The sequence below is a fragment of the Solanum dulcamara genome, chromosome 2, assembly GCF_947179165.1.
Source record: "Solanum dulcamara chromosome 2, daSolDulc1.2, whole genome shotgun sequence".
Taxonomy (NCBI): domain Eukaryota; kingdom Viridiplantae; phylum Streptophyta; class Magnoliopsida; order Solanales; family Solanaceae; genus Solanum; species Solanum dulcamara.
The window spans coordinates 78991791-79018958 of record NC_077238.1 but is presented as its reverse complement, the minus strand read 5'-3'; the positions used below and the strand labels follow the sequence as shown (position 1 = coordinate 79018958).

The 27168-nt window shown below is 33.6% G+C and overlaps 1 protein-coding gene across 2 annotated transcripts; it reads left to right on the top strand.

Annotated features, from left to right (window-relative positions):
• Positions 1-9402: 9402 nt before the first annotated feature.
• LOC129880903 (folylpolyglutamate synthase) lies at positions 9403-26589 on the top strand. 2 transcript variants are annotated; one of them, XM_055955145.1, is made up of 17 exons: positions 9403-9508; positions 9642-9675; positions 10119-10270; positions 10364-10429; positions 11351-11460; positions 11786-11846; positions 14981-15064; positions 15189-15245; positions 15355-15415; positions 17555-17601; positions 17729-17806; positions 19415-19579; positions 19667-19966; positions 22091-22169; positions 22350-22502; positions 25194-25354; positions 26319-26589. In XM_055955145.1, the coding sequence occupies exons 2-17, from the start codon at positions 9666-9668 to the stop codon at positions 26376-26378; spliced, it is 1644 nt and encodes a 547-aa protein (XP_055811120.1). In that variant the 5' UTR covers positions 9403-9508; positions 9642-9665; the 3' UTR covers positions 26379-26589. The 2 variants fall into 2 exon arrangements, with proteins under 2 accessions (XP_055811120.1, XP_055811121.1); XM_055955146.1 differs by lacking the exons at positions 9403-9508; positions 9642-9675; positions 11351-11460 and having other exon boundaries at positions 10157-10270.
• Positions 26590-27168: the final 579 nt, after the last annotated feature.

The window sequence follows — 27168 nt, the reverse complement described above, 5'->3', positions numbered from 1 at the left end:
GTACTTGAAACTACTTTTCTTTTGGATGGCCTGGTCACTAAGTCTAACTTCCGCGCCAGCCTCCTGAGGTGTCTCATTGACCTTGCACTCTAAGTATTCTGTCTTGGTCCTACTCAGCTTAAATCCTTTAAACTCCAAGGTATGTCTTCAATCTTCTAGCTTAGCGTTAACTCCGCTACAAGTCTCATCGATCAGGACTATGTCGTCCGCAAAAAGCATACACCATGGCACCTCACCTTGAATTTGTCGCGCCAATCCATCTATCACCAAGGCAAATAAAAACGGACTAAGGGTTGATCCTTGATGCAACCCCATCACAACTGGAAAGTGCTCTAAGTCCCCTCCTGATGTCCTTACCCTGGTTTTGGCCCCCTCATACATATCATTGATCACCTTAATGTACGCCACAGGTACACCTTTAGCCTCCAAATATCTCCATAGTATCTCTCGTGGAACTTTATCTTAGGCCTTTTCTAGATCTATGAATACCATATGCAAGTCCCTCTTTCTCTCCCTATACTGATCCACCAGTCTCCTCATAAGATGAATGGCAGAATGTATGCAGACCTTACTACTACCTCATGGAGATAGCGAGGTTGTTTCCGAAAGACCCTCAGTTCAAATGTCATAGTCCCAAGTAAAAGAGAAAAACAATATATATATAGCATAATGGCAACAAAAAAAATGAAAAGCGAAAAATTATATTTATTTGTAACAAAAAAAAAGAATCACTATCATGAATATATGTTGGAAATATAGGAGCTAGTTATTGTGAAGTCTGTTAGTTAGTTACTGTAGCATATTCACAAAGTTAGTTATATGCACTGTTAGTCAGTTAGCTATGTGCACTGCTCACTATTAGTTAGATGATGCATATGAGCTGGGATGTGAAGTTTTTATGTTAGTTAGATAGAAGTTTCTAGATCATTCTAGATACTTTAGTTACTTTATAAATAGCTGATACACATGAGCATTGTATAGAATTCAGATTGATTTATTTTCTTCCTCTTCAATAAAGCCTTTACTTCCATTGGTTTCTTTATTTCTATCAAATTCATAAGTTGTTAGATTAGTTTTTCTCATGGTATCAGAGCAGGTTCTTTGATGAGCTGCGAGGAATGAAGTTGTAGACAGAAATTAGAGAAAATCAGATTGTTGTGATCGTTGAAAGATCTGGAGATAATAAGAATTAAAATTGATCTTAGTGATCCATTGTATATAGGCCCATCATATGTATAAGGAGCTTAGCTAATCTACTCTGGTTGAGCATCTTGATTCCCTCATTGGAACACATACTTCTTTGATGAAAGATCGCAGGTGTAGCTGCCTTGATCCCTATCAAACTAGTTGGATCTGAGAATTATGGAGTTTGGAGTCGATCGATGAGGAATATGTTATTGGAGAAAAGGAAATATCGAGTTGTAACTGGATCTTACAGCAGATCACTGTACAAGAATGAATTATATGAACAATAGGAGACCTACAATGCAGTAGTGCTTTCATGGTTGATGAGTATTGTCAATGAAGAGCTCTCGAGTGAGATTGTGCATGCAACAAGTGCATTTGATGTATGGGGATTTGAGAGACCGTTTTGATAAAGTGAATCGCATGAGGCTTTACCAGTTGCATAGAGAGATCAACACACTTTCACAAGGAACTGATTCAATATGAACTTACTTCGTGAAGTTGAAGAATCTATGGAATAAGTACGATACTGTAATTTCAGCTTTAACACATGTTTGTCCAATATATCAATTAAGGTTAATCCAATTTCTAATTGGATTAAATGATTCATATGATTAAGCTCGAAGCAAATACTATTGAATGAGATCAAACCTACTATCAATTAAGCTTATGCAATGGTAGTAAAAGATAAAATTCAGCAATTGACTTGTGTGACTACCGTGGGAGACAAGTCTGATCCGATTGCAATGCAAGTGAATAGGAACTCAGAAGTCAATTATGGAAATCAAAGTTACAAAGGAAGAAAGTGTGATTACTGTCATTTCACTAGTCACACTAGAGAAAATTGCTACAAATTAATAGGTTATCTTACAGACTGAAAACAAAGAAAGAAAGAAAACTACAATAATGGAAACTCAAGAGGAACTGATCGACAATATCACTTAGAGGGATACAATAACCAAAGCTATGGTAAACCAAATGGAAATCAGTATGGAGGCCAAGTCAAAACTTAGCCTTTAGCAAATAATTCAGTGGAAGCAATCATTATGAATAGGCAAATCAGAGTACAATCAACTAGTCGTGAGATGAACAAATAAGCAAACAATGTCATCTTAGCTAAAATGCAATGATTTACAGATGGAGAGTACTAGCAGATCATGAAACTACTAAACAAAGATACACAAGAAATAAGTCAGGTCAACAGGTCAGGTATAGCTACTTATCTATTATCTCATGTTGCATAATAAGAATGGATTGTAGATTCTGATGCTACTCATCATATTACAGTAAATAAGGATGTGTTTTCAAGGAATCATAAAGTAACTAAATTAGAAAGAGATAAGGTAAATCTTTCTACTGGAGCTAAGGTTGATATATCATATATTAGAGAGGCCTTTGTCTTTGAGGGTGAAGCTGTGAAAAATATGTTATTTTTATATGACTTCAAATTTAATTTATTATCTATGCCAAAGATCAGTAGACAACTCTCTTATTTTGTTTCTTTCTACCCTGACTCCTGTGTGTTTCAGGACCTTTACACTGGCAGGGTGAAAGAGATTGGTAAGGAGAAGGGAGGTTTATACATTTTCAAGAGTGGGTGTGAAATAAATAAGGCATGCAAGATTCATGATCACCAGAAACTAATTGCAAAAACAAATGTACAGGACAACAGTCTGTGACATAAAAGGTTAGGCGATCCCTCATCTCAAATTCTGAAGTTATTAGATCTCTTGAAGGACAATAAAAATAGAGAGTCCTTGAATAATTATCATGCATGTCCTCTAGCTAAACGAACTAGGCTATCATTTTCTATTAGTGATACTAAAGCAACTGAGTATTTTGACACTATACATATGGATTTTTGGGTCCATATAAAATTTCAACATTTGATAAGAAATATTATTTTTTGACAATTGTTGATGATTGCAGTAGATATACTTGGATCCATCTACTGCAGCTCAAATCTGAAATCATTATGGAACTCATAAATTTCTTTTTGATGGTTAAAAATCAGTTCAGTACTCATATAAAGAATATAAGATCAGATAATAGGACATAGTTTTTCAACTCTTGATATAAAGATTTGTTTCAGTCTCTAGGCATATTACTGTTGACACCCAATTTTGACCATCCATAACACAAATTAGCTATCGAGTTTCTTTGAATTCAAATATTTTTGAAATAATTAGCTTTTAAAAAAAAAATATATTTTCATATTATTCTTAACTATTTTTATCTTTTTATAAATTTTAGTATAATATACATATTTCTATATAACTATATATTTGATTAATATTTATGTGGTTATTCAAAAATCACCTTAAAAGATTTTATTTTTACTAAATACAATGTTAGTTAGGTTAGTTTAATTATAGTTTGCATTTTTGAAATTTTTAGTTTTTTCTAAAAAAAAAAAAAAAAAAAAAAAAAAAAAAAAACAAACTCCCACATCGAAAATACATGGAAAATTTGAGGGTTTTGGAGCCTATATAAAGGCTCATATTTTCATTAAGAAAGAGAAGAAGGAGGAGGTTTTTGTTGACACCCAATTTTGGCCATCCACAACGCAAATTAGCTATCGAGTTTCTTTGAATTTGAAATTTTGAAACAATTAGCTTTTATAAAAAATATATATATTTTCATATTATTCTTAACTATTTTTATCTTTTTATAAATTTTAGTATGATATACATATTTCTATATAACTATATATTTGATTAATATTTATGTGGTTATTCAAAAATTACTTTAAAAGATTTTATTTTTTACTAAATACAATGTTAGTTAGGTTAGTTTAATTATAGTTTGCATTTTTGAAAATTTTAGTTTTTTTTCTAAAAAAAAAATAAAATAAAAAAAATAAAAAAAAATCCCAAACTCCCACATCGAAAATACATGGAAAATTTGGGGGTTTTGGAGCGTATATAAAGGCTCATATTTTCATTAAGAAAGAGAAGAAGGAGGAGGTTTTTTTAACCACCCCAAAGTTAGAAATTTTCTTAACTTGGCTAGGATTTTGGACTTTTGTCCCCAGCCTAAAAGTTGTGAAAATTTCTAGCTTTCAATCTATATTTTCTTCACGGAAAATAGGAGATTGAAGTTGAAATTTAGGCTAAGAACCCACGAAGGTTCGAGTCTAAACTTTTTTTAAAAAAATCTTTTTCTTTGTTTTGTAGATTGGAGTTCCATCAAGCTATTGAGTGATGGTGAAGTTGTCTTTCGCTCATCGTTTTCAATCTTGGCTCGGAAAGAGGTAAAATATTTTTTCAGTTTTATTTTACTTAATTATTTCACGTTTTATATTTAGTTGATTCATAGTCTTATTTTTTTTAGTTAGTATGTATATAAGAATAATTAGAATTAATGATATAAATTTGTTATAGTTAGCATGTGTTAGGATTAATTAGCTAGCATGTGTTAGTTAATTAGTTAGAATATGTTAGGATTATTTCATTAAAGCACTTAGTTTTGTTCATTATTTTTCCAAGTAGTTTGATATTATTATTATTACTATTGTTATTATTATTGTTTGTTCTTCTTCTTATTGTTGTTGTTATTATTATTGTTGTTCTTATTATTGTTGTTGTTTTTATTATTGTTGTTGTTGATTACTATTATTATTATTATTATTATTATTATTATTATTATTATTATTGTTTGTTCTTCTTCTTATTGTTGTTGTTATTATTATTGTTGTTCTAATTATTGTTGTTGTTGATTACTATTATTATTATTATTGTTTGTTGTTATTATTATTGTTGTTGTTATTATTATTGTTGTTGTTGTTATTATTATTGTTGTTGTTTTTATTATTGTTGTTGTTGATTACTATTATTATTATTATTATTATTATTATTATTATTATTATTATTATTATTATTGTTGTTGTTGTTGTTTGTTCTTATTATTATTGTTGTTGTTCTTGTTATTATTATTGTTGTTGTTCTTATTATTATTATTGTTGTTTTTATTATTATTATTATTGTTCTTCTTCTTATTATTATTATTATTGTTGTTGTTGTTGTTGTTGTTGTTATTATTATTGTTGTTAATGTATTATTTATTGTATTTATATTGATTCGAGTTGTAATAATTTAGTTACTTATGTTAGTTATACTTTCTTAGATATTAATTTTAATTTATTTTAACCTAATTAGATTCCCCTAAAGATAAACCAATTCATGTTAAGTTTACTCTTTAAATGATTTTCTACCTTTACTTATTTATTTGATAAACTTTTACTTTTTATATATACATCTATATTATTTTCAATGTTAAGTTTAATCTTTTTTTTTTCTTTCTAAAAAAATATTTCTAAAGTCTTCATTTCATTTTAAATTAATATTTTTAAAAGTTAGTCAAATAATTTTCAAATCGTCGGATAACCGCGCGTTAGCGGCCACTTTGAATGCTTAACACCTTCTCAAAGTGGAAATAAGAACCTCGTACCTTTTTCTCTGAATTTTTAAGACTTAAATCTGTTAGAGTCTTTTAAATTAAGTTTTCTTAATTTCTTTAAAAAATTAAGTGGCGACTCCTTTTTTCTAAAATTGATTTTTTCTCTAAAAAGTTGAAATTAATTTTAAATCGTCTTTTTTCGACATAACAATTACATCAAAGTAGCTGTCCTCACACACCTCAAAAAAATGATGTGGTAGAGAAAAAGCATATACAAATCTTAAATGCAGCCAAAGCTATTAGATTTAAATCTTTCATGCCTATCAAATTTTGGGGCATGAGAGTCAAAGCTGCAGTATATCTAATGAATATGCTACCATCTTCATCTATTGGGGGTAAAATTCCATATGAGATGTTGTTTTTCAAATTCCCTTCAATAACTCATCTAAGAGTGATAGATGCTTATGTTATGCATCAGTAGTTCCAAAAGGAGATAGATTCTCAAAGAGAGCTGGATCGGTTGTTTTAATAGGATATTCTACCACACAAAAGGGATACTTGCTGTTTAATTTCCACACTAATAAGTTCTTTGCCAATAAAGATGTTATTTTTCAGGAACATGTTTTTTTCTTTTGCAGATATGCAAGCTCAGGATCATCCCATAGAACTTCTCAAATCATACAGAATATCAACAATGTTGCAGATATGAAGTCTGATGCATGTCAAGATATTGATCGTATAATACCTTTTGAGACAACAACTTAGGAAATATCAGGTCATTAATTGACACGCAGTTTGAAAATTATCCTACTCATATTAATGACATGCAGTCTTTATCGCCGATTGATCCTCCTAGAAAGACACCAAGAGTATCTAAGCAGCCCGTTTGGATGAAAGATTATGTAGCAACTGGACAGAGTAAGAGGACAAGATATCCTTCGGCTAACTACTTATCATATAGTAGCACATCTCCTAGTTATCAGTGCTACATGACAAATTTTTCCACCTTGGTGGAACCACAACACTTTAGTCAAGCACCAAAGGATGAGAGATTGGTCTAAGCCATGAAATTAGAAATTCAAGCTCTTGAAGATAACAACACTTGGGAGGTAGTTGACTTATCTCTTGATAAGAATGTAATAGGTTCAAAATGGGTGTTTAAGATCAAATACAGAGCAAAAAGGAAAGTGGAGAGGTTCAAGGCAAGACTAGTGGCTAAAGGTTATAGTCGACAAGAGGTATTAGACTACCATGACACTTTCTGACCTATTGCTAAGATGGTGACTATTAGATGTGTTATTAATCTGACAGTTTCTAAATATTGGTGTTTGTATCAAATGAATGTATATAATGCATTCTTGCAAGGAGATCTGGATGAAGAAGTGTATATGGAGATGCCTCAGGGGTTCAAAAAGAAAGGACTATACAAGGTCTATAGACTACACAAGTCATTATATGGCCTCAAATAGGCCTCCAGGCAATATAATATTAAACTCACCACAATATTATTGAATACAGGTTTCATTCAAAATACCTATGACTATTTCGTGTTCATTTTGAAAAGGAAGGAAGGGATGGTTGTAGTCTTGGTGTATGTTGATGGTCTACTCATCACTAAGGATAATGAAACCATGATATGTGAAGCTAAAAAAGTTTTGCACCACTAGTTTAAGCTCAAGGATTTAGAAGAGTTTAAATACTTTTTAGGCATTGGAGTGTTAAGATTTGATAAAGGGGTCATACTAAATTAGAGAAAATACATTCTTCAACTCATATCTGAAATAGGTCTTGCTCCACACCTTTAGAATTCAATATTAAATTGATCTCAATAGAGTTTGACAAAACTACTGATCTTACTGGAGATGCTATTTTGAAGGATATTACTTCTTATCAGAGATTGGTGGGGAAGTTGATGTATGTAGCTATCACTAGACTTGATATTTGTTATGCTGTGCAGACACTAAGTCAATTCATGTAAGTATCAAAGAAGTCTTATATAGAACCTGCAAATAGAATGATTAGATATCTGAACGGTATTGCGGGTCAAGGTGTTTGGTTGAAGGCTCAGAACACTGCAGACTTGTTTTGTTGGTGTGACTCAGACTGTGCTGGTCCCAATACAATGAGGTCTTTTATAGGGTATGTTGTCAAATTTGGTGAGTACTTGGTGTCTTGGAAGTTAAAGAAACAACATACTGTATCTAGAAGTTCAACTGAGGTGGAATATAGGAGTATGACCTCAGTTATAGAAAAAATCACTTGATTAGAAGGTCTGTTTGTAGAGTTAAATGTTCCCATTCACAAGCCTATTACAATATAAAGTGACGGTAAATCTGCTATTCAATTAGAGCAGTCAAAATGAACTTGGCCCGTGAGACTGGCCCAACCCAACACTTGAATTAAGTGGGGTTGGGCTAAATTTTTTCAGCTCATTTAGGAACGAGGTTTTTTAGCTCAGCCTCATGGGCTCAACCCGCGAGCCTCAAAGACCGGCCCGTGGGTCATGAGTTTTAAAAATATTTATTATATATATATATTAAGTAGTATTTTATTTTATCAAACCTTCAACTAGACAATTGAAGTTATTATAACTATGAATCTTTGACCTCTTTTACTTTTGTGTTTATGCCTAATTTCTTGTTTCTCCTTTGTTGTCTAGTTTATGAAAAAATGATCATATAATGTATGTTGTTACGATGAATCTTATGATTGTTGACTATTGTATCTTGCATGTTCTATTGTTTTGTAAGTATTCCACTAAAGTGTGTGAAACTCATAGACATGCGAATTTTTGACATATTGGTGTTGTGTTGATCAATGTTCGATAGTTTTTCTAAGAGGCCAATGTTGTCCATCTTTTGATTGAAAGGCCAACCCGCCCCAATCCGCAGCCCGCTTAGGGCTGGATTGGACTCCTTTTTTATAGGCCCCTTTAGTTAAAAGGGTCAGTCCGTCCTAACCCATTTAACTCGCTAGCTCTTTAGGGTTGGGCTGGGCCAGCCCATTTTGATAGCTATATATTCAACTGACAACCAATCCCATATTCCATGAAAGAACTAAGCACATAGAGATTGATTGCCATTTTATTAAGGACAAGATTAAATCTTGATTGGTGAGGACTATGTATGTGCCTATTCAACAACAAGTAGTTGATTGCTGACCAATAGCTTGGGGCAAGACCAACATCTACATTTATTAAGCAAGCTTGGTGTGCTTAATATTTTGTACCCTTCAGCCTAAGGGGGAGTGTTAGTTGATTACTGTAGCACATTCACAAAGTTAGTTATGTGCATTGTTAGTCAGTTAGCTATGTGCGCTGCTCACTATTAGTTAGTTGGTTTATATGAGCTGACATGTGAAATTGTTATATTAGTTAGATAGAAGTTTCTAGATCATTCTATATATACTTTAGCTACTTTATAAATAACTGATACAAAGGAGCATTGCATAAAATTTAGATTGATTCATTTTCTTCCTCTTCAATGAAGCCTTTACTTCCGTTGGTTTTTCTGTTCCAATCAAATTCATAAGTTGTTAGATTAGCTTTTCCCAATATATCTTTAGGGTCTATCGAAAACATCTTTGTATTTTTCAACATAGGAATAAAATCTATATGCACACGATTTTCAAATTCACTTACATGAGTACACTTACGTACTATTGTATATAAATATACTTTTTAATTTTAACTTTATATATGATTAAGATTACAAGATTAGAAGATATTTTGATAATATATATTAGTATAAATCACAATAATAAAATTAACGGACCAAACTATAATCTATAATTATGCTTTTTCTCCACTAGCCTCCAAAACTCCAATTACCAAACCCAGTATATCATCTCACTCTTTTCAACGACCGCCACTTCTGTGTACTACTACTCTGCTCCACCCGCTCCACATCTCCCTCTCAGATTTCTGGTTAATCCCCTGCTACTGCTGTTGCTTCTTTTCCTCTTTCTATCCATTATATCAATCTTCATCTTCGTTTCTTTTGTATTAATAATTCTTTCATTTCGGTGCTGAGTTTTGTTTCGTTGTTTTATTTGTTCAGGTTTCGCTCGTGTCTCAATCGAAAATGTCACAAGGTACATACCCTAATTTTAACTCCTAAACGTTTATTGTTCACGCGATTTCCCTATATATGAGAAGTCCAAGCTCTAATTAACTGGTGGAGGGTGGCGGTAGGCAGAAGCGGATCCGGGATTTGAAGTTTATGAGTTTCTGTTACTTCAAGTTAATATACTATTGATGATATTATATATATTTAGTGAATTAATTAATACATGTATCGGGTTTGAGTAGACAACATGCTGGATCTGCTCCTGCCGGTAGATTGATCAGTTGATGGACAGAGGAAAAATTGAATCTTTTTGAGATTAGATACAGCAATTAATTGGATGCATAAATTGTTTTTGCAGGAATTATATATACTTCAGTTATGCAATTTTTTTTTAAATTGATTTTTCTTTGGTAATGGTTAATTTTGTTTGTATGAGAATGTGTTTGTTCTGACTGGTTTGAGTAATAGGTGAAGCTGGTGAAGGTAAGGATGAGATAAAGCCAACTCTTTCTCCATATGAAGAGGCAATGGAGGCATTATCGTCATTGATTACAAAACGCAGTCGTGCTGATAAGAGCAATAAAGGGGATAAATATGAATTGCTTTTTGATTATATCAAGGTTGTTTTACTCGTTCTTTCCCTTTTCCAGTGTTATATGATGGTGAATTGTTGATATGAATCTGAGAGATATTTCTACTGAAATGGGTCACAGATACTGGAACTAGAAGAACCAATTAAGCAGATGAAGGTCATCCATGTGGCAGGTACCAAAGGAAAGGTAAATGAGTTATATGGGATCTAGTCTGCTATAGATGGCTTCAATTTTGAATCTGTCGCTACTCACATCTTGATTGAATTTTTAGAATTTGTGTAATTGGGGTTTGTCTAACATGTCAAGGTGTCCTACTAGACTTCGTTGATATCTCATTTCATAAATGTTTTTGTATCTCCAATAGCTTTGGAAGAATTTGTTGCACGTTGAAAAGCTTATGTTACACGTCTTCTCTTTTCAATGCACCTCTCTAGTTGTTTTCCTTGAGCATATCATCAGTTCATTTTACAAGTATATCATATTTCTTTTTTATTTCTTTCTTCTGTTTGTTTCTTTTTATTTTATTCATTTTGTTAGTTATTTTCATTGGACAAGGATTTCTAATTTCTTAATGTTTAATCCACGTTATCAAATGCCTTTGAAATCCTAAACTATATGTATCAACTATCTTACACTTACCCCTTTTGCCTGTTGCAATCTTTGAATCAATTGACAAATTAACTTGCAGCAGGTCAAGTTTAAGCTCTATAGCAATCTCTAGCTAAAAGTACTCTTGATATTAATCAGAATCAGCTTCGGTGATACTGCTGTGAGATTGTAAAATAAAGATATCAACAAATATGCTGATTATTTTTAAAAATATAAGGATGCTCATGGACCTACGATGAATGCAGAATGGATATACTATCTATTCTGTGGTAATTTCTGATTTTCTATTATTGGTAATGTTCTGCGGTAATTTCCGTTAACACATTTTATCTACATATGTTCCTGCATCTGGCCTTGCATTGCATCCTTTAGTTGAAGCATTCTTGCAAAAGTTTTGCTTTTGATATGCAAAAGGATTACACCAGAAGCTTGTTATTTTTGACCATGTTTGCTAGTGGTTTATATCCCTGACTTTTTTCTGTTATGGGTTTCATGAAGGGCTCAACTTGTGCCTTCACAGAGTCTATATTGCGCAACTGTGGCTTTCATACTGGTCTTTTTACATCTCCTCACCTCATTGATGTTAGAGAAAGATTCCGATTGGATGGGTGAGTGAGTTTCATCTCAGAATGTTAGGATCATCATGTTCTAGACCAGTTATAACTGTAAATTTCTTCCAACAATTTTTTTTTTCATAAAGGAACTTAACATTACACCACTCTCTGTGAAATTTTGTTGGTCCTGTAGGAGTACTTTATTTCCTGCTTTATCAACCTCTGTTTGTGTGATTGGATGTTCATATACGATGTAAATGGCTAACGACTCTTGAAATAACATCTACTTTACTTCTTTCCACCTGATATCAAATTTCAATTTATAAGGTTATATTAAAGCTCAGTTGATAACTCTATCACTAAACTTGGCGTCTTTCAGAATGGACATATGTGAAGAGAAGTTTTTGGCATATTTCTGGTGGTGCTTCGATAGATTCAAGGCAAGTAAAAATTAATGTGTTCTTTGGAATGTTAATTTATTAGATAACTCCATCCTATTTTAAGTATTAGGCCCAATGATAGTTACATGTCGTAGTTCTCTTGAGGAATTAATAATTTGGATGAAACCTCATAACACTAAGTAGTCTTTTAAAATAAGATCCGTGAGTAATTTGACCATATTCAAGAAAATTCTTGCTTAATGAGTAGTGTTTGAATCTAAATCTGGATATACTGTTTAAAAATTCCAAAATCGGGTGGTTATTCTACCCTGAGTTGCCAATGACACTTGAGCGACTTTAGTGAAACTCATTCCTAATCCCTAACTAAATTCTTCCATCATTTGGACTTCATCCTAACTAAATTGGAAATTCCAGCATAGGAGCAGGCATATAAATTACGGTCATTTCCAGTGTACTTAATGGGTTGTCGGTTACATAACATTATAAAGTTAAATCTAAGATGACTTTTCAAGTCTCTATCATGTTCTTGGGCCATTTATGCATGATTCATAATTCATTGGATATTTGAGTGAGATGGTTGTCATAATTGTGCATATTTTTATACTCATTGGACTGTTTAATAAGTGATCATTGAATAGTAGATTCAAGTTTATCACTTTTATTCAGAAATATGTGAAATTTGTTATAAAGTATATCCTTGTGATGACCAAACACTGATGAGGAAAAAAGGGGAATTTATTCAGTAAAATGTACTGTGATTTAATCAGTTGAATGCACCTGTAACATGTAGTTTTTCATCTGGAAGATAGTGAAGAGAGGTGTGAGCAACTCTAGCTTGCTTGATTTTCCTAGTAGGCATTCTTTTACCATTTTTAAGTTCGTCAGTGACAAAGGATGGCAACCATGTGCCTATTCCAGCACAATTTATCTGAAATTAATTTTTTTCATTGCTGTTGAGAGATGATATCTTGCAGTACTTGATAATATTTCTCTTTGTTGGCATATTTTCTTTGTTTACATTTGAGGAGATTAAAGGAACAAAATGTACCCAGTGTGGGATAATCACAATTCATTGACCTAGACATGATGGTCCTAACTAAGAAAGATCTATACTTGATATTCATTGATCTATAGAGAAAACATATGTTGGAGAACCACGGAAGGTCCTATGGGGCGATGGAAAAGAAAGGAATTGATGTTAAATATATAAATGCCATAAAAAACATGTATGAAGGAGTCATTCACTAGCGTGAGAACAGTAGTAGGAGATATACATGAGTAGTCATTCACTAGCGTGAGAACAGTAGCAAGAGATATAAGGGAGTTCCTTATATGAAATTCCGAACCGCTATAGAATCGAACGACTCGTGAACTATAGTCTTTGTTTGAATAGTGAGTTCTACACTAGGGATCGGCATTGAGCCTTCACTTGGTTACCCTAGTTGTTGATGAGTTAACCAACACAATACTAGATGAGAACAGTAGTAGGAGATATAAAGGAGTTCCTTATATGAAATTCCAAACTGCTATAGAATCGAACGACCCGTGAACTATAGTCTTTGTTTGAATAGTGAGTTCTACACTAGGGATCTGCATTGAGCCTTCACTTGGTTACTCTAGTTGTTGATGAGCTAACCAACACAATACTAGATGAGGACCTCCCATGTTGTATGCTATTTGTTGATCATATAATGTTAATTAACGAAAGCAACGAGGATGTCAATCATAAGCTTAAAATATGAAGAAGTATTTTAGAGAGTAAGTGTTTTAGGATAAGTAGAAGTAAAGACTGAGTACATACACTGCATGTTTAGTCAAAACGCAAAGATGAGGTGAAACTAGTTGGAATAGGCCCGTTGTTTCAAGAGAATGGAATGATATATAAGGATATTACTCATAGAATTGAAATTGGATGATTGAATGGAGAAGTGCTATCGAGGTGTTATGTGATGGAAGGATGCCTATCAAAATGAAAGGTGAGTTCTACATATCAGTTGTAATATTAACAATGTTATACGATAGTAAATGTTGAGCAACTAAAGTAACATGTATCCACTAGATGTGTAGAGATGTGGATCCTTACATGGGTATGCCGTTATATAAGATTAGATTAAAAATGATCATATTCGCCCGAAGGTGCAAGTAGTAAGTATTGAGGAGAAAATGAGAGAAAGTTGCTTGAGATGGTTCGGTCATGTCTTGCGTCGACCTACATTTGCACTGATCTATAGGTGTGAACTATGGTGAGTGAAGTTGGTAAAAGAGGACGAGGTAGACCTAAAATCGCATGGACGAAAATCGTCTCAAAAGACCTGCAATTTCTTGGGATCAATGCAAACTTAGCTAAACATAGCGCACAGTGGAAGTAAAAGATTCTAATAGGTAATATCTATTAGAGGGAATAGGATTTTTTTTTGGTAGGGAACTTCTGATATTATTAGTGCTATTATTATTTATATTGTAACTTATTTTCACTTTTATTTTTATTTGGTATAATGATGACATGAGTTGAGCTTAAATGAAGAAGTGAGGATTTATATATGCAAGATCCTAACTTGTTTGGGAAGAGGCACAATTGTTGTTGTTGTATAAGAGCCTAAGCTGCGCGGACTCTTCACTTTTGATGCCGCACCAGTGTCGGATTCTCCAAAAATACACTACTTTTGGAGAATCCGACACACACCCGTTGACATTTTTGAAGAGTCCGAGCAACATAGATAAGAGCAACTCAGAACTTGTCGAACTAACCACACTGTTACTCACATTTCTATACTACTCCACTGAGTGCATTTATCTCCTTCGGTTAATTGTAATAATTAATTGGTTTTGGGTAAGCCACAAGTTGATCTTCTTTTCTTTTTGACCAATTTCAAAATAGCTAATGCGTATTTCCTGTGGTCACTGTCAAGATCCTGTATATGTGCAAAGCTGATGATTGGAAGTGTTATAATCCACCATTTGTAGCATTTCAATAAAAGCAAACAACATAATATCTTCATAAAAAAGCAAACAACATGGATTAGTCCTGATTTTATTTTAACAGGTCTTGCATAACATGAAACTATGGTCTCAGATCTCCTCAGCCTGATAGGAAAAGTGTCTATTTTCTGCGTCTAATGTTTGGTTTGACCTGGAATGTAAATATCGGGTGATTTTTGGTATTCCTTGTGTAGGAAAGAGCCACTGATGAGGTCCCAATGCCTACTTACTTTCGCTTCCTTGCGCTGCTAGCCTTCAAAATATTTGCAGCAGAGCAGGTGGGTCCTGGTAACTTTCCATGGCAAAACTGGCAACTGAATATACATTCCTTGATCAAAAATCGAATTTCAACTGTAGTTTTATCACAAGTAGTGATTCTTTTGTGCATTGTATTTTGAGCAGGTTGATGTTGCTATTTTGGAGGTTGGATTAGGAGGCAAATATGATGCAACAAATGTGGTACTTAATCGACATATTAGACAATGTTTGCTACAGTGATCTATTCAATATTTCAATTTGTCAGTAATTTTTGGATATCTACTATAATGATGCGTGTTATTCTTTTCAGGTCGAGGATCCAGTTGTTTGTGGCATATCTTCACTAGGGTATGACCACATGGAAATTCTTGGTTAGTGTTTCTTGTTCAAAATTTTTTGATGATGTCTCTTCAATAAATGTGGTGCCAAAACTGTTTGCTCCTACTTTAAAATTGTCTAACTTTAGTAATGTTCAATTTTTAAGATGATACAATTGAATCACAGATTTTAACATTAAATCTGGTTTGGTTCTTAACATTTGATTTTATCAATTTATTCCAGCACAAGTAGTCCTTATGTTTACTTTTTGCATATTATACTTTTGCACAGGTGGAATCTAAAACTCTTAGAGGATGAGAAAAATTCAAATGTTGGGATTAAATCAAATGTTTGGTCAAATAATTAGGGACAAAAAATGGAATCTACCCCATAAGACTTAAACAACAACAACAACATACCCAATGAAATCCCACAAAGTGGGGAATCCCATAAGAGTTCATGTAGAAGATTTGAACAACATTGTCTTTAATTGGCATGTGGCCTTATCCTGCTACAACTTAACTGTGCTAGCATATTTCACTTAAGGCATACAGAATCTACATTACAACTGCTCAGTTACCAGTTTCATTTTTTTTATGTACATTGCAACTGCAATAAAGCTAGTACTGCATAACTATTCCTTAATCATTTAGGAAAGGGAAATTGTTATATGTAGTCGTAATATTCTCAAGTTTAGGGTCCAAATGAATATTTCTACACTTTCTGCTTTATAAAATTAGTGGAGTCCAGAATGCAAATTTCTGATTGGGTAACAGTTACATGCAAGCCTTACAATCATGGGACATTGTAGATTTGAGAACAAGTGTGAATGATTAACTGAAGTAGGCGAGGAGGGGAATATATTCCTAGAAATTACTTTTACCTTGATAAAGAGGAAGGGCATATATTTCTAGAAATTACTTTTCCTTGTTTTATCAGTTAAATAATGAAATCATCAGTGGTTTGAAAGTTAGGATGCATGAAGTAGAGAAGTGGGCAGAGAGACTTTTGTAAAGTCAGTTTAGGAAAGTACTAACTTGTTCTTATGGACTGAAGGGTATTTCTAGGATGGTGAGGTACCCAAGATTAGTAAATTGGCAAATTTTGATTATTGGAATTTAAAATGTGGTAAGGATAGAATGGCTAATGAACACCGACCAAAATTTGTTAAAATGGAGAGTCGTATCCTAATTAGAACCTATTCACCAGATATCAGATTATTTGAGGAAGAGTGTCACGAGAGCGATATGGCACACGTCCCAAGTGCATGTGCCATACCAAATTTAGCCCATTTTCTTTTTTCTCTTTTTATGCTTGGAGGCTACGTTTAGCTTCTCCATAAATAGAGAAGCAATTTTTCATTCAAGAACACACCAAAACAAAGAAAGAAAGAAGAGTGAGGCATCACACATAGGGTCTAAGAAATAGTTTGAGAAAAAAATTAGAGAGTAGGGATATTGTAGTTCGGTGGGAAAATCAAAAGAAAGTTGTTTATATTTTACTCAGGCCTACAAAATGTAAATTCCTTGATATAGTGATATCAGTTGGTCCTCTCAGTTCGTGGTTTTACCCTTATTTAGAAGGGTTTCCATGTAAAAATATTTGAAATCACTCTTTTTATTCTTGTTGATTAACTGTATTTTCCTATTTCGCTTTTATTGCTATAATATATTGTGAATACTATTTCTGTGTGCTATTTTTATTCCCAACAACTAGAATATTATTTCAGCATGCACTCAAGCTAGAAGATTGGTGCTACCTTTCTACCGTTTGGATTAGCTTATAAGCTGCTTATAAGCTGTTTTCAGCTTTTTTGAATGTTTGACTGACCAACTTAAAGTCATTTTGTGCTTAAAATAAGCCCCCAAAAATAATTAAGTTTGTTTGACTTAGCTTATCTAAAACAGCTTAAAACAGCTTATAAGCCAAAAAAAATAAGTTGTATTACCCCAACTTTTTTTTTAGCTTATAATAAGTAGTTTTCAGCTTATAAGTAGCTTAAAAAAAGCTTATTCAAACAGGCTCACTTTTTCTGCAAGCCTTACTATCTAGATGTTTGATCTATCATACCTTCATTTACATTTAAATTTAATCTAGAGTTCTAATATGTCTATTTTATGATATTAACTTGGTGGAGTATCTTGATCTTGTTTTGATTGCTTTTATCATCATGCATGAACTACTATCATCAGGAAATACTCTTGGACTAATTGCTGGAGAGAAGGCAGGAATCTTCAAGGTTGGAGGAAATATCACATCTTACAAAATTGTGCCCCTTCCTTAAACAAAGTCATCCTGTCTTAGGCTTTTCATTTCATGTCTTGTTCATTTGTTTTGTTCCTCATCTGTGTTTATGCTTGAAATAGCGAGGAGTGCCGGCATTTACTGTTCCCCAGCCTGACGAAGCTATGCTTGTGCTTGAAGAGAAGGCTTCCGAGTTGGATGTAAGTCGAAATTTCTCTTATATGATATAAGTGTCAGTTTCCTTTTGGTCCTAATAGTTATACCCTATTCTCTACTGTGGCCTTGCACTTCCAATTTCATCACTGGAACCTTTTGTTTTGAGTGACTTGCAGCTGGCATTATTCAAAATATTTGCTGTGATATGGTCTTGGTGTGTATCTGTAGTTGTTTTCTGTAGTAATCTATTGATGAAAATGGTCACCACAAGGTTTGGATAAGTACAGTTTTGTGCCTGTTTAGGCGTGAAGTTTGGATGTTTGTTCTTTCGTATTTGGATCTGAGCATATGTTTAATTTTCTGTGCATTTGATGGTGGCAAAGTTACTGATTCGCAGTAGCTGGGGAAGACAGACCGATGGTTTATCAGAATGCACTTTTTCAGCACTCGTTTCATGACTGAGGAGAGTTGATGTTGATGTGCAGAGTTTGCATTTCCTGCATTTTAGTTTTCCAAATATTATTATGATTTTTCTAATTCAGATTCTCTTGCTTAGTTCTTATTTTATACAAAGAATAAATCTATCTTCAGGTTGTCAAACATGGCTTCCATGGAAGTAGATTCACGCAGGAACTCAATTCAGATCAATGTTAACTTTTTATGTGTCTTGAGCTTATTTCAAGATGTGCAAAATGAAAGCATAGTTATAACCAATTATCGCTGTAGGTATAGGGGTGGAAATTGGGCGGGTTGAGTCAAATTTGGGCGGATCATAATGGGTCAAGACAACTAACTGGTCAAGACCCAACCCAACCCAAATTTGATTGGGGTCAAAATGGGTGAGTTAATGGGTCAAGACCCAACCCAACCCAATTTTTACTAAGTTTAATTGTTTTATTTGTTCTTTTAAAATATTTTAGTACCTAATAAAAGTATTGTTTTTTCTTTATTATGCTATATATAACATATAAAAAATTTTAAAAAAGTTTTTCAAAAATATATTGACAAGATTTCTCATGAGCCAATTTGTGTTACATATCAACCCAATTTTTAATGGGTTGGTTTGAAATGGATTGAGCTAATAAATGGACGGGTCAATAACCCCTCCACACTTAAATGGGTTGGGCAGATTAGGTTTGATTTTGCCACCCTTATGTAGGTATAAAGGTAGTGTTTGCATCAGACAGAATATAAGTAATTTTTTATAACTGAAAAAAAATATAAGTATTGGCTTTTGTAATTGGCTGCAAAAAGTATTGTGATGAACATTAGATCTGTATATATTTGTTCAAGTAGATTGACATGTGGATTTCCATTAGATCAGCAACTAAGGTTACACTATCTTAGCTCAAAGGTGAGTCCTCAAAAAGAAGCAGTAACTAGTTAACTTGCTGACATCCAAAGGGGACTTCATCCAAATTCGTTAACTGGATGAATAAAACTCTCTCCAGTTGGACAGCATGGTACTGAAATGAAAGGTCAGAGTGGGATTCATTTAAGGGAGAATTCTCATGTCAGATATCTCTTATATACTTTTCCTTCATTTAAGGGAAGAAATTTTCATCTTTGATCTATGATGAACTTTCCTTCGTAACAGGAACATACCTAAGTTAAGAAGTTTCTTGTTGATGTGAACATATATTGTTGTGCAGGTACATCTTGAGGTAGCTGCTCCACTTGATGCCAGCGTGCTGAGTGGTTTACATCTTGGGCTAGAGGGTGAGCACCAATATATAAATGCTGGTCTCGCCATTGCATTATGCTCTACTTGGCTACAGAGAACTGGCCATGTTGAAATTAATTACCTAAAAGAGATGGTAAATGATATCTCATGCATGGTTTTAATGTGTATTCCTCGTTTCCCTCCTTTAACATCATTCTTTTGTTTCCCCCCTTCGAAATAGACACGTCTACCTGAGCAATTTGTTAAAGGGCTAGCAACAGCTGCCTTACAAGGCCGTGCTCAAATTGTGCTAGACCAACTCATAGAGAGTGAAAGCTCAGGGGACCTTGTGTTCTACTTGGATGGTGCCCATAGTCCTGAAAGCATGGATGTATGTGCCAAATGGTTTTCACTGGCAATCAGAGGAGATTACAAGCAACACAATTCCTATGCAAGTAATCATGGGCATAATGAATTGGGAACCTCACATGATTCAGGAGAGATTAGCCAGTATGAAGCAGCCAAGAAAAGTTCAACCCAAGTAAGCTTATCTAAATGTCATTCAAAAGATTTCTTGTATGCTACTTTGGACTATATGCTGCTTATTAGAGTATGAATTTTAAAAAACGTGAGCTTTTCTTGAGTTGAATATATAAGTCGAATTATTGAACAGACCTGAAGTTTCTATATCACACACACACACACACTGTGTGTGTGTCTGTAAAGTTGAATTAACATCTAATTTTGTGTTCACTCAGGCAGTGTTGTGCAAAATAAGACGGAGGGAGCTGTGTGTGTGTGTGTCTGTCTGTCTGTAAAGTTGAATGAACATCTAATTTTGTGTTCACTCAGGCAGTGTTGTGTAAAATAAGATGGAAACTGATCAAGAAACTGATAAGAAGGGATTTACAAACCCCCAGGTGGGTGCCATCATACTCAAAATCCAAAAACAAACTTTCAAAAATTACAATTGGCCTATAAACTCCACTAAGCTATCTACTCTCCCCTCCCCCCCCCCTAAATCTTGCTTACACCAAAAGTACAAAAGACTAAGACATCTCATCTTGATCTTCTGTGAGCTGCTAACCTTTCCTTCATAACATCTCTCATTCCTTTCCTGTTGATTTGAATATTATAGACCCTCCCTTGTTTTATGGTTTGAGAACCTAACCTATTTTTTACTCTCACCTTTCCATTTGAGTATTATAGAACCTCTGTTTATAATTTGAGAAATCAAACTTATTTTTACATGAATTGACCAACATGCCCTTTGAATATTTGTATTTTCCGAAAAGAAATATATTGGATAATAGTCAAAACGTATGTTGCTCGGACTCAGGTGTGGGTATTCTATCCAGGTGCGGATCTAGAGGTGGCATTCTTATCACATAAATTTTAGGATTTGGGGATATGGATCCGAGCGCAGATAAGGTCAATAAATGTATATTACGACATATGAAGTGTATATTTTCATTAGTTAAAGTTATTGAAGTAAACCTAATAATGCTTCATTCTTTATAAACACCAATATTTTGTTCTTATCTCGCATAATTGAAATACATTCTCATACTATATATATATATATATATATATATACACACACATACATATATATATGACATAAACCTAAAAATCAAACCAAATACCCAATCAACCTATGCTTCTAGGACAATATATATATATATATATTTATATGACATAAACCCAAAAATCAAACCAAATACCCAATCAACCCATGCTTTTAGGTCAAAGTACCCAGGTAAGTTGACCAAGTCCGGTATGAATCCCACATCCATGTTGTGTTGCCACCCTCCCCCCACATAAAAAGAAAAAGAAAAAACCTTTTAGTCCTAAAAGCTTGAAATGAATCTTTAAAATCATAGATTTAAAAAAACTACCAGGGAAGTTGGTCAATCTACTCTAAACCTATAAAAGAGAGATTTATGTAACAGTCAAAAGTAGGAGATTAAGTAGTTACACTGAAGCTCAAGGGAGGTCTATGTAATTAAACCCTTTTATATTATCAGTACAAATCTTTTTGACATTTAACCAAAACAAAAAAAAACAAATCTTTTTGACAGGCCTGAGTTTCCATCTTAGTTCAATAACTTTTATGGAACGAAAACGAAATGTGTCTAGAAAGGATGATCAGAAGACTATTATTTGGATAGTTGTCTCAGAAGCACATTTTGATGCGAAATACACCCTTCGTTCTCATTCAATCTATTAATAAATAAGTGATGCTGACAACTTAAATATATTCCTGAGATGATTCACAAGAAGATGAATTTTATTTTAATTAGAAAAGCTAATCTATCAATTTTTGTTTTAGTAAAATATTTTAAAAACTAATCTATGTTCAATTATCCTTCCAAGTCTTGATCTAATATTCTGGATCTCTAGTGCAGACAAAATAAACAGTTGGTTTATTACATAAATATCTGATGTCTTGAAAGTGTCTTATCGGGGGGTTGGGTGGTGGTGGTAGTTAAGCTACGACTCCTACCTTTATATGATAACGAGAGAGAAAGTACATATAGGAAGGCCATTGTTCTACACTCAGTCATCATTTGTTTTTGAAATGCTGATTATTATTATTATCATCATTTTAAAATTATTATTATTATTTGCCCTGCTAAATCTGTGAGTGTTGTCAAACCTGCAGTTCTTACTCTTCAACTGTATGTCAGTGAGGGATCCTGAGCTACTTCTTCCAAGGCTGGTGAGGGCATGTGCTAGTCATGGTAATTACTTGAATCCAGTCAATCTTACCTTTGAGTCCTTCAGATAAATAGCAAGGATAAAATTCTTGAAATCTTGTGGTCATTGCTGAATGATAATGATACTATAGCCCGGTGAGCTTGATGGTTTCTTTGCAACTTTTTATGTAGTTCAGGAGTTTGACATTGAGTCTAATATTTCAGGAGTCCACTTCCAGAAAGCACTCTTTGTACCTAATGTTTCAGTATATTACAAGGTGGGTGCAAGTGCCTCACCGGAAACTGATACTCAAGTTGATCTCTCATGGCAGTTGACTCTACAAAGAATATGGGAAAACCTTGTTCATGGGGAAAAAGGTTAGAAGTCATATTATACTATAGTCAAGATTTTAGTAGTTAGTATTTTGGAAGCTAAAAATTCTCATAATTGACAAATATCATGGAACTAATTTTGTTCCAAATCCATTGATTAATATCTCTGAGACTTGATAATAATTTTTGAAATAATCCCTTTATATTAGTAGAAAATTTCCTGGCATTTCAGGTATGGAAGATTTTGCAAAATTATAAAAACTATTAATGACGTTGCTCAACAAAAACCACTTCCTAACCTACTGGTTAAGAGCGTCTCATTTGATAAAGGTTCAGGGTTCAATTTTCCAACGAACATGTAATTTTTGCAAAATTTTAAAGTCTGCTTTAATTAAAAGATAGAGCTTGTAATGATTGACCTCTTGACAGATACTAGACCAATGGGCCTGTAAAGATATGGCAATTGGGCCTAACTCAACCCTAAAAGCTAGCTTATGGGGGATGATTGTCCAAATCCATATAAGCAGACCACCAATCCATTCCCTAACCAATGTGGGGCTTTTTACCCACTCTAACACCCCCCTTCACGCTCAGGCCCAATGGAGCGTGGACCGAGATCCCAAACGGGGATGGACCTGGTTGTGATACCATGTAAAGATATGTCAACTCAACCCCAAAAGCTAGCTCATGAGGGGAGGATTGTCCAAGTCCATATAAGCAAACCACCGGTCCATTCCCCAATCAATGTGAGACTTTTTACCCACTCTAACAGGGCCAAAGTCACTTCATATGTATAAAAAGTAATTCAAGTATATATAAATCTGTTACGAAATAATAAATCTGTCACTAAATTGATTATTTGTTCCCTTTTTTAAATATTAAGACCTCATACAAAAATTACGCTTACGTCATTGAGGCATTTTAAATTCAAGATACGATTCTTTTCAGCATGATGTGCAATATCTATCTGATTTATTGCAATTTTTTTGTTATTGGCGCCAATAATTCTATTATTGTTTTTTGTAAAAGGTTGAATATACTCTCTTTTATTTTTGTAGAAGGTTGAAAATACTCCTCTTTTTTATTTTTGTAAAAGGTTGAATGTACTCTTTCTATAGATACACTATCAGCTTGTTTGGATGGTGGTTTTCCGTAGTATAGTATGGTATGGTTAGTAAGAGAATCATGTTTGTTTTGATTGTTTTTTTAATTATATGGTATGGTATGGTTTGATTTCATGGTTTTGTAACCATGAGAACCCTCACTTTTTGAAACTACCAATTTGATGGTATCCCATGGTTTACTTTTTTTTTTTTCAATTATATCCTTAATTTTAAATAATTCTAATTTACTCTTTATTCTTAATTAAATGTTACCCTAATATATCTATTACTTTTACTGTCGTATTACTCATTCTCCTCGGCAACAATTTTTGAAGCTTCTAGGGATTTCAAATTGAAATTCTCTCTTCAATTATTATTAATATTTATAATAATTGAAGGCATTTTCATAAATTTATCAGTTACGATACAGTACCATACAATGAAACCAAACAACAAAATTATCATTAAACAATAACAAACCATACAGTCTATCCAAACATAGTATTGTACTGTACAGTACCATACCATACCATACAATACCGTACATTATGAAACCATGGAAAACTACCATCCAACCAGAGTGTTGGAAAAAGAACAGATACACAAAGTTGTTTAAAATGGGATTCTCATTACTGGTCATCTTAGGTTGGTGCTGGTACACTAGGAAACACTACAAGTTTGATTCATTTCATGTATCTTTTGTCTCTTGAAATTTAACCATCTTATTTGTTATTGAGAATTAAGCTATGATGGAAGTATCTTGTTTTTAGCTGACTCAAGTGGGTTGGTGATTCCCTACTTAAGAATTTACTTGGAACAATTCCTATTATCCTGTCTGTTCCCCTTTTTTTGCATACCTTGACCATGTCTAATACTTTATTGCCTCCTGGAAAATGCACCTCAACCACTCGACATGTTTAATGTAAACTTACCTAATTCTCATCAACTATGGATGCTTCATTCTTTAATGCTAAGACCATACTAGTGCAAAATTGGGATCAAGTGAGTTTTCAGTTATGTGTCTCGACTTAAGAGGACACCTGATCCACGCTCTCTTCCCTTGGTAGAGAGGAAAATTTCTATACCTTGCATCTACTTATATTGTGTAATATGAGTATCTCTTTCGTTGAATTGAAAGAATTATCTTCTTACACAGGCTTATGGAAGTCATTTACTGTTATACGTCCAATCATATTGTTCGAAACATTCAGGACAGTGACTAACAGTCCTCTTATATCTCACCAAGTATGATGTGTTCATCATTATTGGATGAATTAGAGAAATGTGGTTTAGGGGTCATATTGAGCAACAATCTGCTTTTATCTTCCCTTTTCCCTTTCGTTTTTATTTTAATGGACCTCTAAGACACTAATAGGGCGACTACTCTTTCTGCATGTTAATGTACACTGAATTAAATAGCGTACTGATATCAATTAGATAAATCTGTTGTGCCACGTGTCTGTTGACTTTTATCCTCTTATTTATCTGTATAAAAGCCTCAAGTATTGCCACAAGTGTGAGGAGATTATTTTTATATTGGAGTTAATGGTTTTTTAAACATCTCCCTTGAATAGAAGCATAATTGACTGCTAAAAGATAAGTCGTTCATTTAACTGATCCTATTTAGTTACAGGCAATGATGTGAAGAATACAGACCACACATATGAAGAAGTAACAGGTGATTCGGAAAAAGGAGCTCAAAGTTGTGAGAACAGCAAAGTGTTTCCTTCACTCCCAGTAGCAATAAATTGGCTTAGGGACACTGTTCGTAAAAACCGATCTGGTCGCTCCCAGGTAATGCCGAATCATGCATGATTACTGTGCATCATTGAATAGGACAACTTTTTGTCTTACAGGAAATAAAGGAAATCATTTTTTATTGATTAGAGCTAACTCTCTGACGTACTTGAACTGAAATCTGTAGAAGTCAAATACCATTCCCTCCGCGCTTCATCCACAATTGAATTTCACTTCTCTTTTTGTCCTGTGATATCTTCTCCCTGTTTGGTTGTGTGTGTTAGTAGTTCACGTAGGATCTTATTCTACGATCTTTACTGGTACTTGTTGCTTTATTTGCTGTGTAGCTTTTGTTATTTTGCTGTCATTATTTTCCTTTTATTCCTGCTTTGATTACTCTTCTTTTGAGCCGAAGGCCTACCGGAAACAACCTCTCTACCCCACAAAGGTAAGGGTAAGGTCTGTGTACATCCTACCCTCCCTAGACCCACTTGTTGGGTTTTACTGGGTATGATGTTGTTGTTTTTGTCTTGTGGTAAAGCAATGTTCACTTCTTCAAGTAGCAGTTTTACTTGTAACACCAAATATTAATATATAATCATTAGATTTACTTTAGTATCGACAACACAATTTTTCCCCTTGTCTATTTATGAGAAGAAAATGTAACATGTAGGTCTGTGATGTTCCCTTAATAATAATCATGCAAGTCACAATTGGAAAAGTTTTGTGGCAAATTAAGTAATAGAGAAATAGGATTTCAGGGAAAATACTCTTATTAAGGTCCTTGTTGCATAACAGTCTGTTGTTTGTCAGTATTACTGAGAAAGCAGTACTTATTGCTAAGATTTTCTTTCTAGAGATCGTTTCCATTTTACAGCATGCACGCAACAAAATCTTACTAATTGTAAAAAGAGATGCATTTTTGTTAATTTCTGCTGTTGTAAAATCGTAGCAACCCTCCTTCAGCATTGTCCGACTCCTTTATATAACAAACTAGTTAATGTTTCTGTTGTTTATCTAGGTTCTGGTGACAGGGTCTTTACATCTCGTGGGTGACGTTCTGAGATTAGTCAAGAAGTGAGCTGCTAACAACGTCTGTTTGTAGTACCTCCGCGTTTCCAATTCGTTCTCCCTTCTGATGTTGCAATGAAAAACAGGAAAGACTTGATACATTTGTTTTCTGTTTATTGCCCTGAAGCATCAACCTCTCAGTTATACCAGCTCCAGTTGATCCACACCTCTCATGTTCTTGGTCAGAAGATTGATTTTTCATGTATTAATTGCATTTTCAAAAGATCCTTGTGGTCCAGCCTTTTTCCGAAACCCGCGCATAGCGGGAGCTTAGTGTCCTGGGCTGCTCTCCTTTTTTTTATTTTTTATTTTAAAGTGCATTTTCAAGTGTATTTTTTAAAACTTCACCAAAGCATATAGTATAATTCTTTTGAAAATTGTTCAGTAACAATTGTCACATTTCTCTCAATTAAGTACATGTTTTTTGGGTGAAAAACCTTTTCAAGGACCAGCAGTACGTATTTGCTGTAATTTTCATATTTATGAAAAGTATATGCACTTCACGATGCATAAATGATTATGAAAATGAAATACAAAATACGCTGATAAATTAGTAACAATTGTGTTAAACTACAATGACATACTATTCGAACCTCCTTTTGACTTTTTCATTAGTGTTATTCGTAAAAGGAAAAAGGTTCAAATATGTCATTGAATTTTGAGAAAATGCTCATTTATGTCATCCGTTAAAAGTTTGGCTCATTTATGTCATTGCCGTTTGAGAAAAAGCTCATTTATGCTACTATTTTTTAACTCCGGTTTTGCAAAATCATCTAAATAACTTTTAACATTTTTCTATT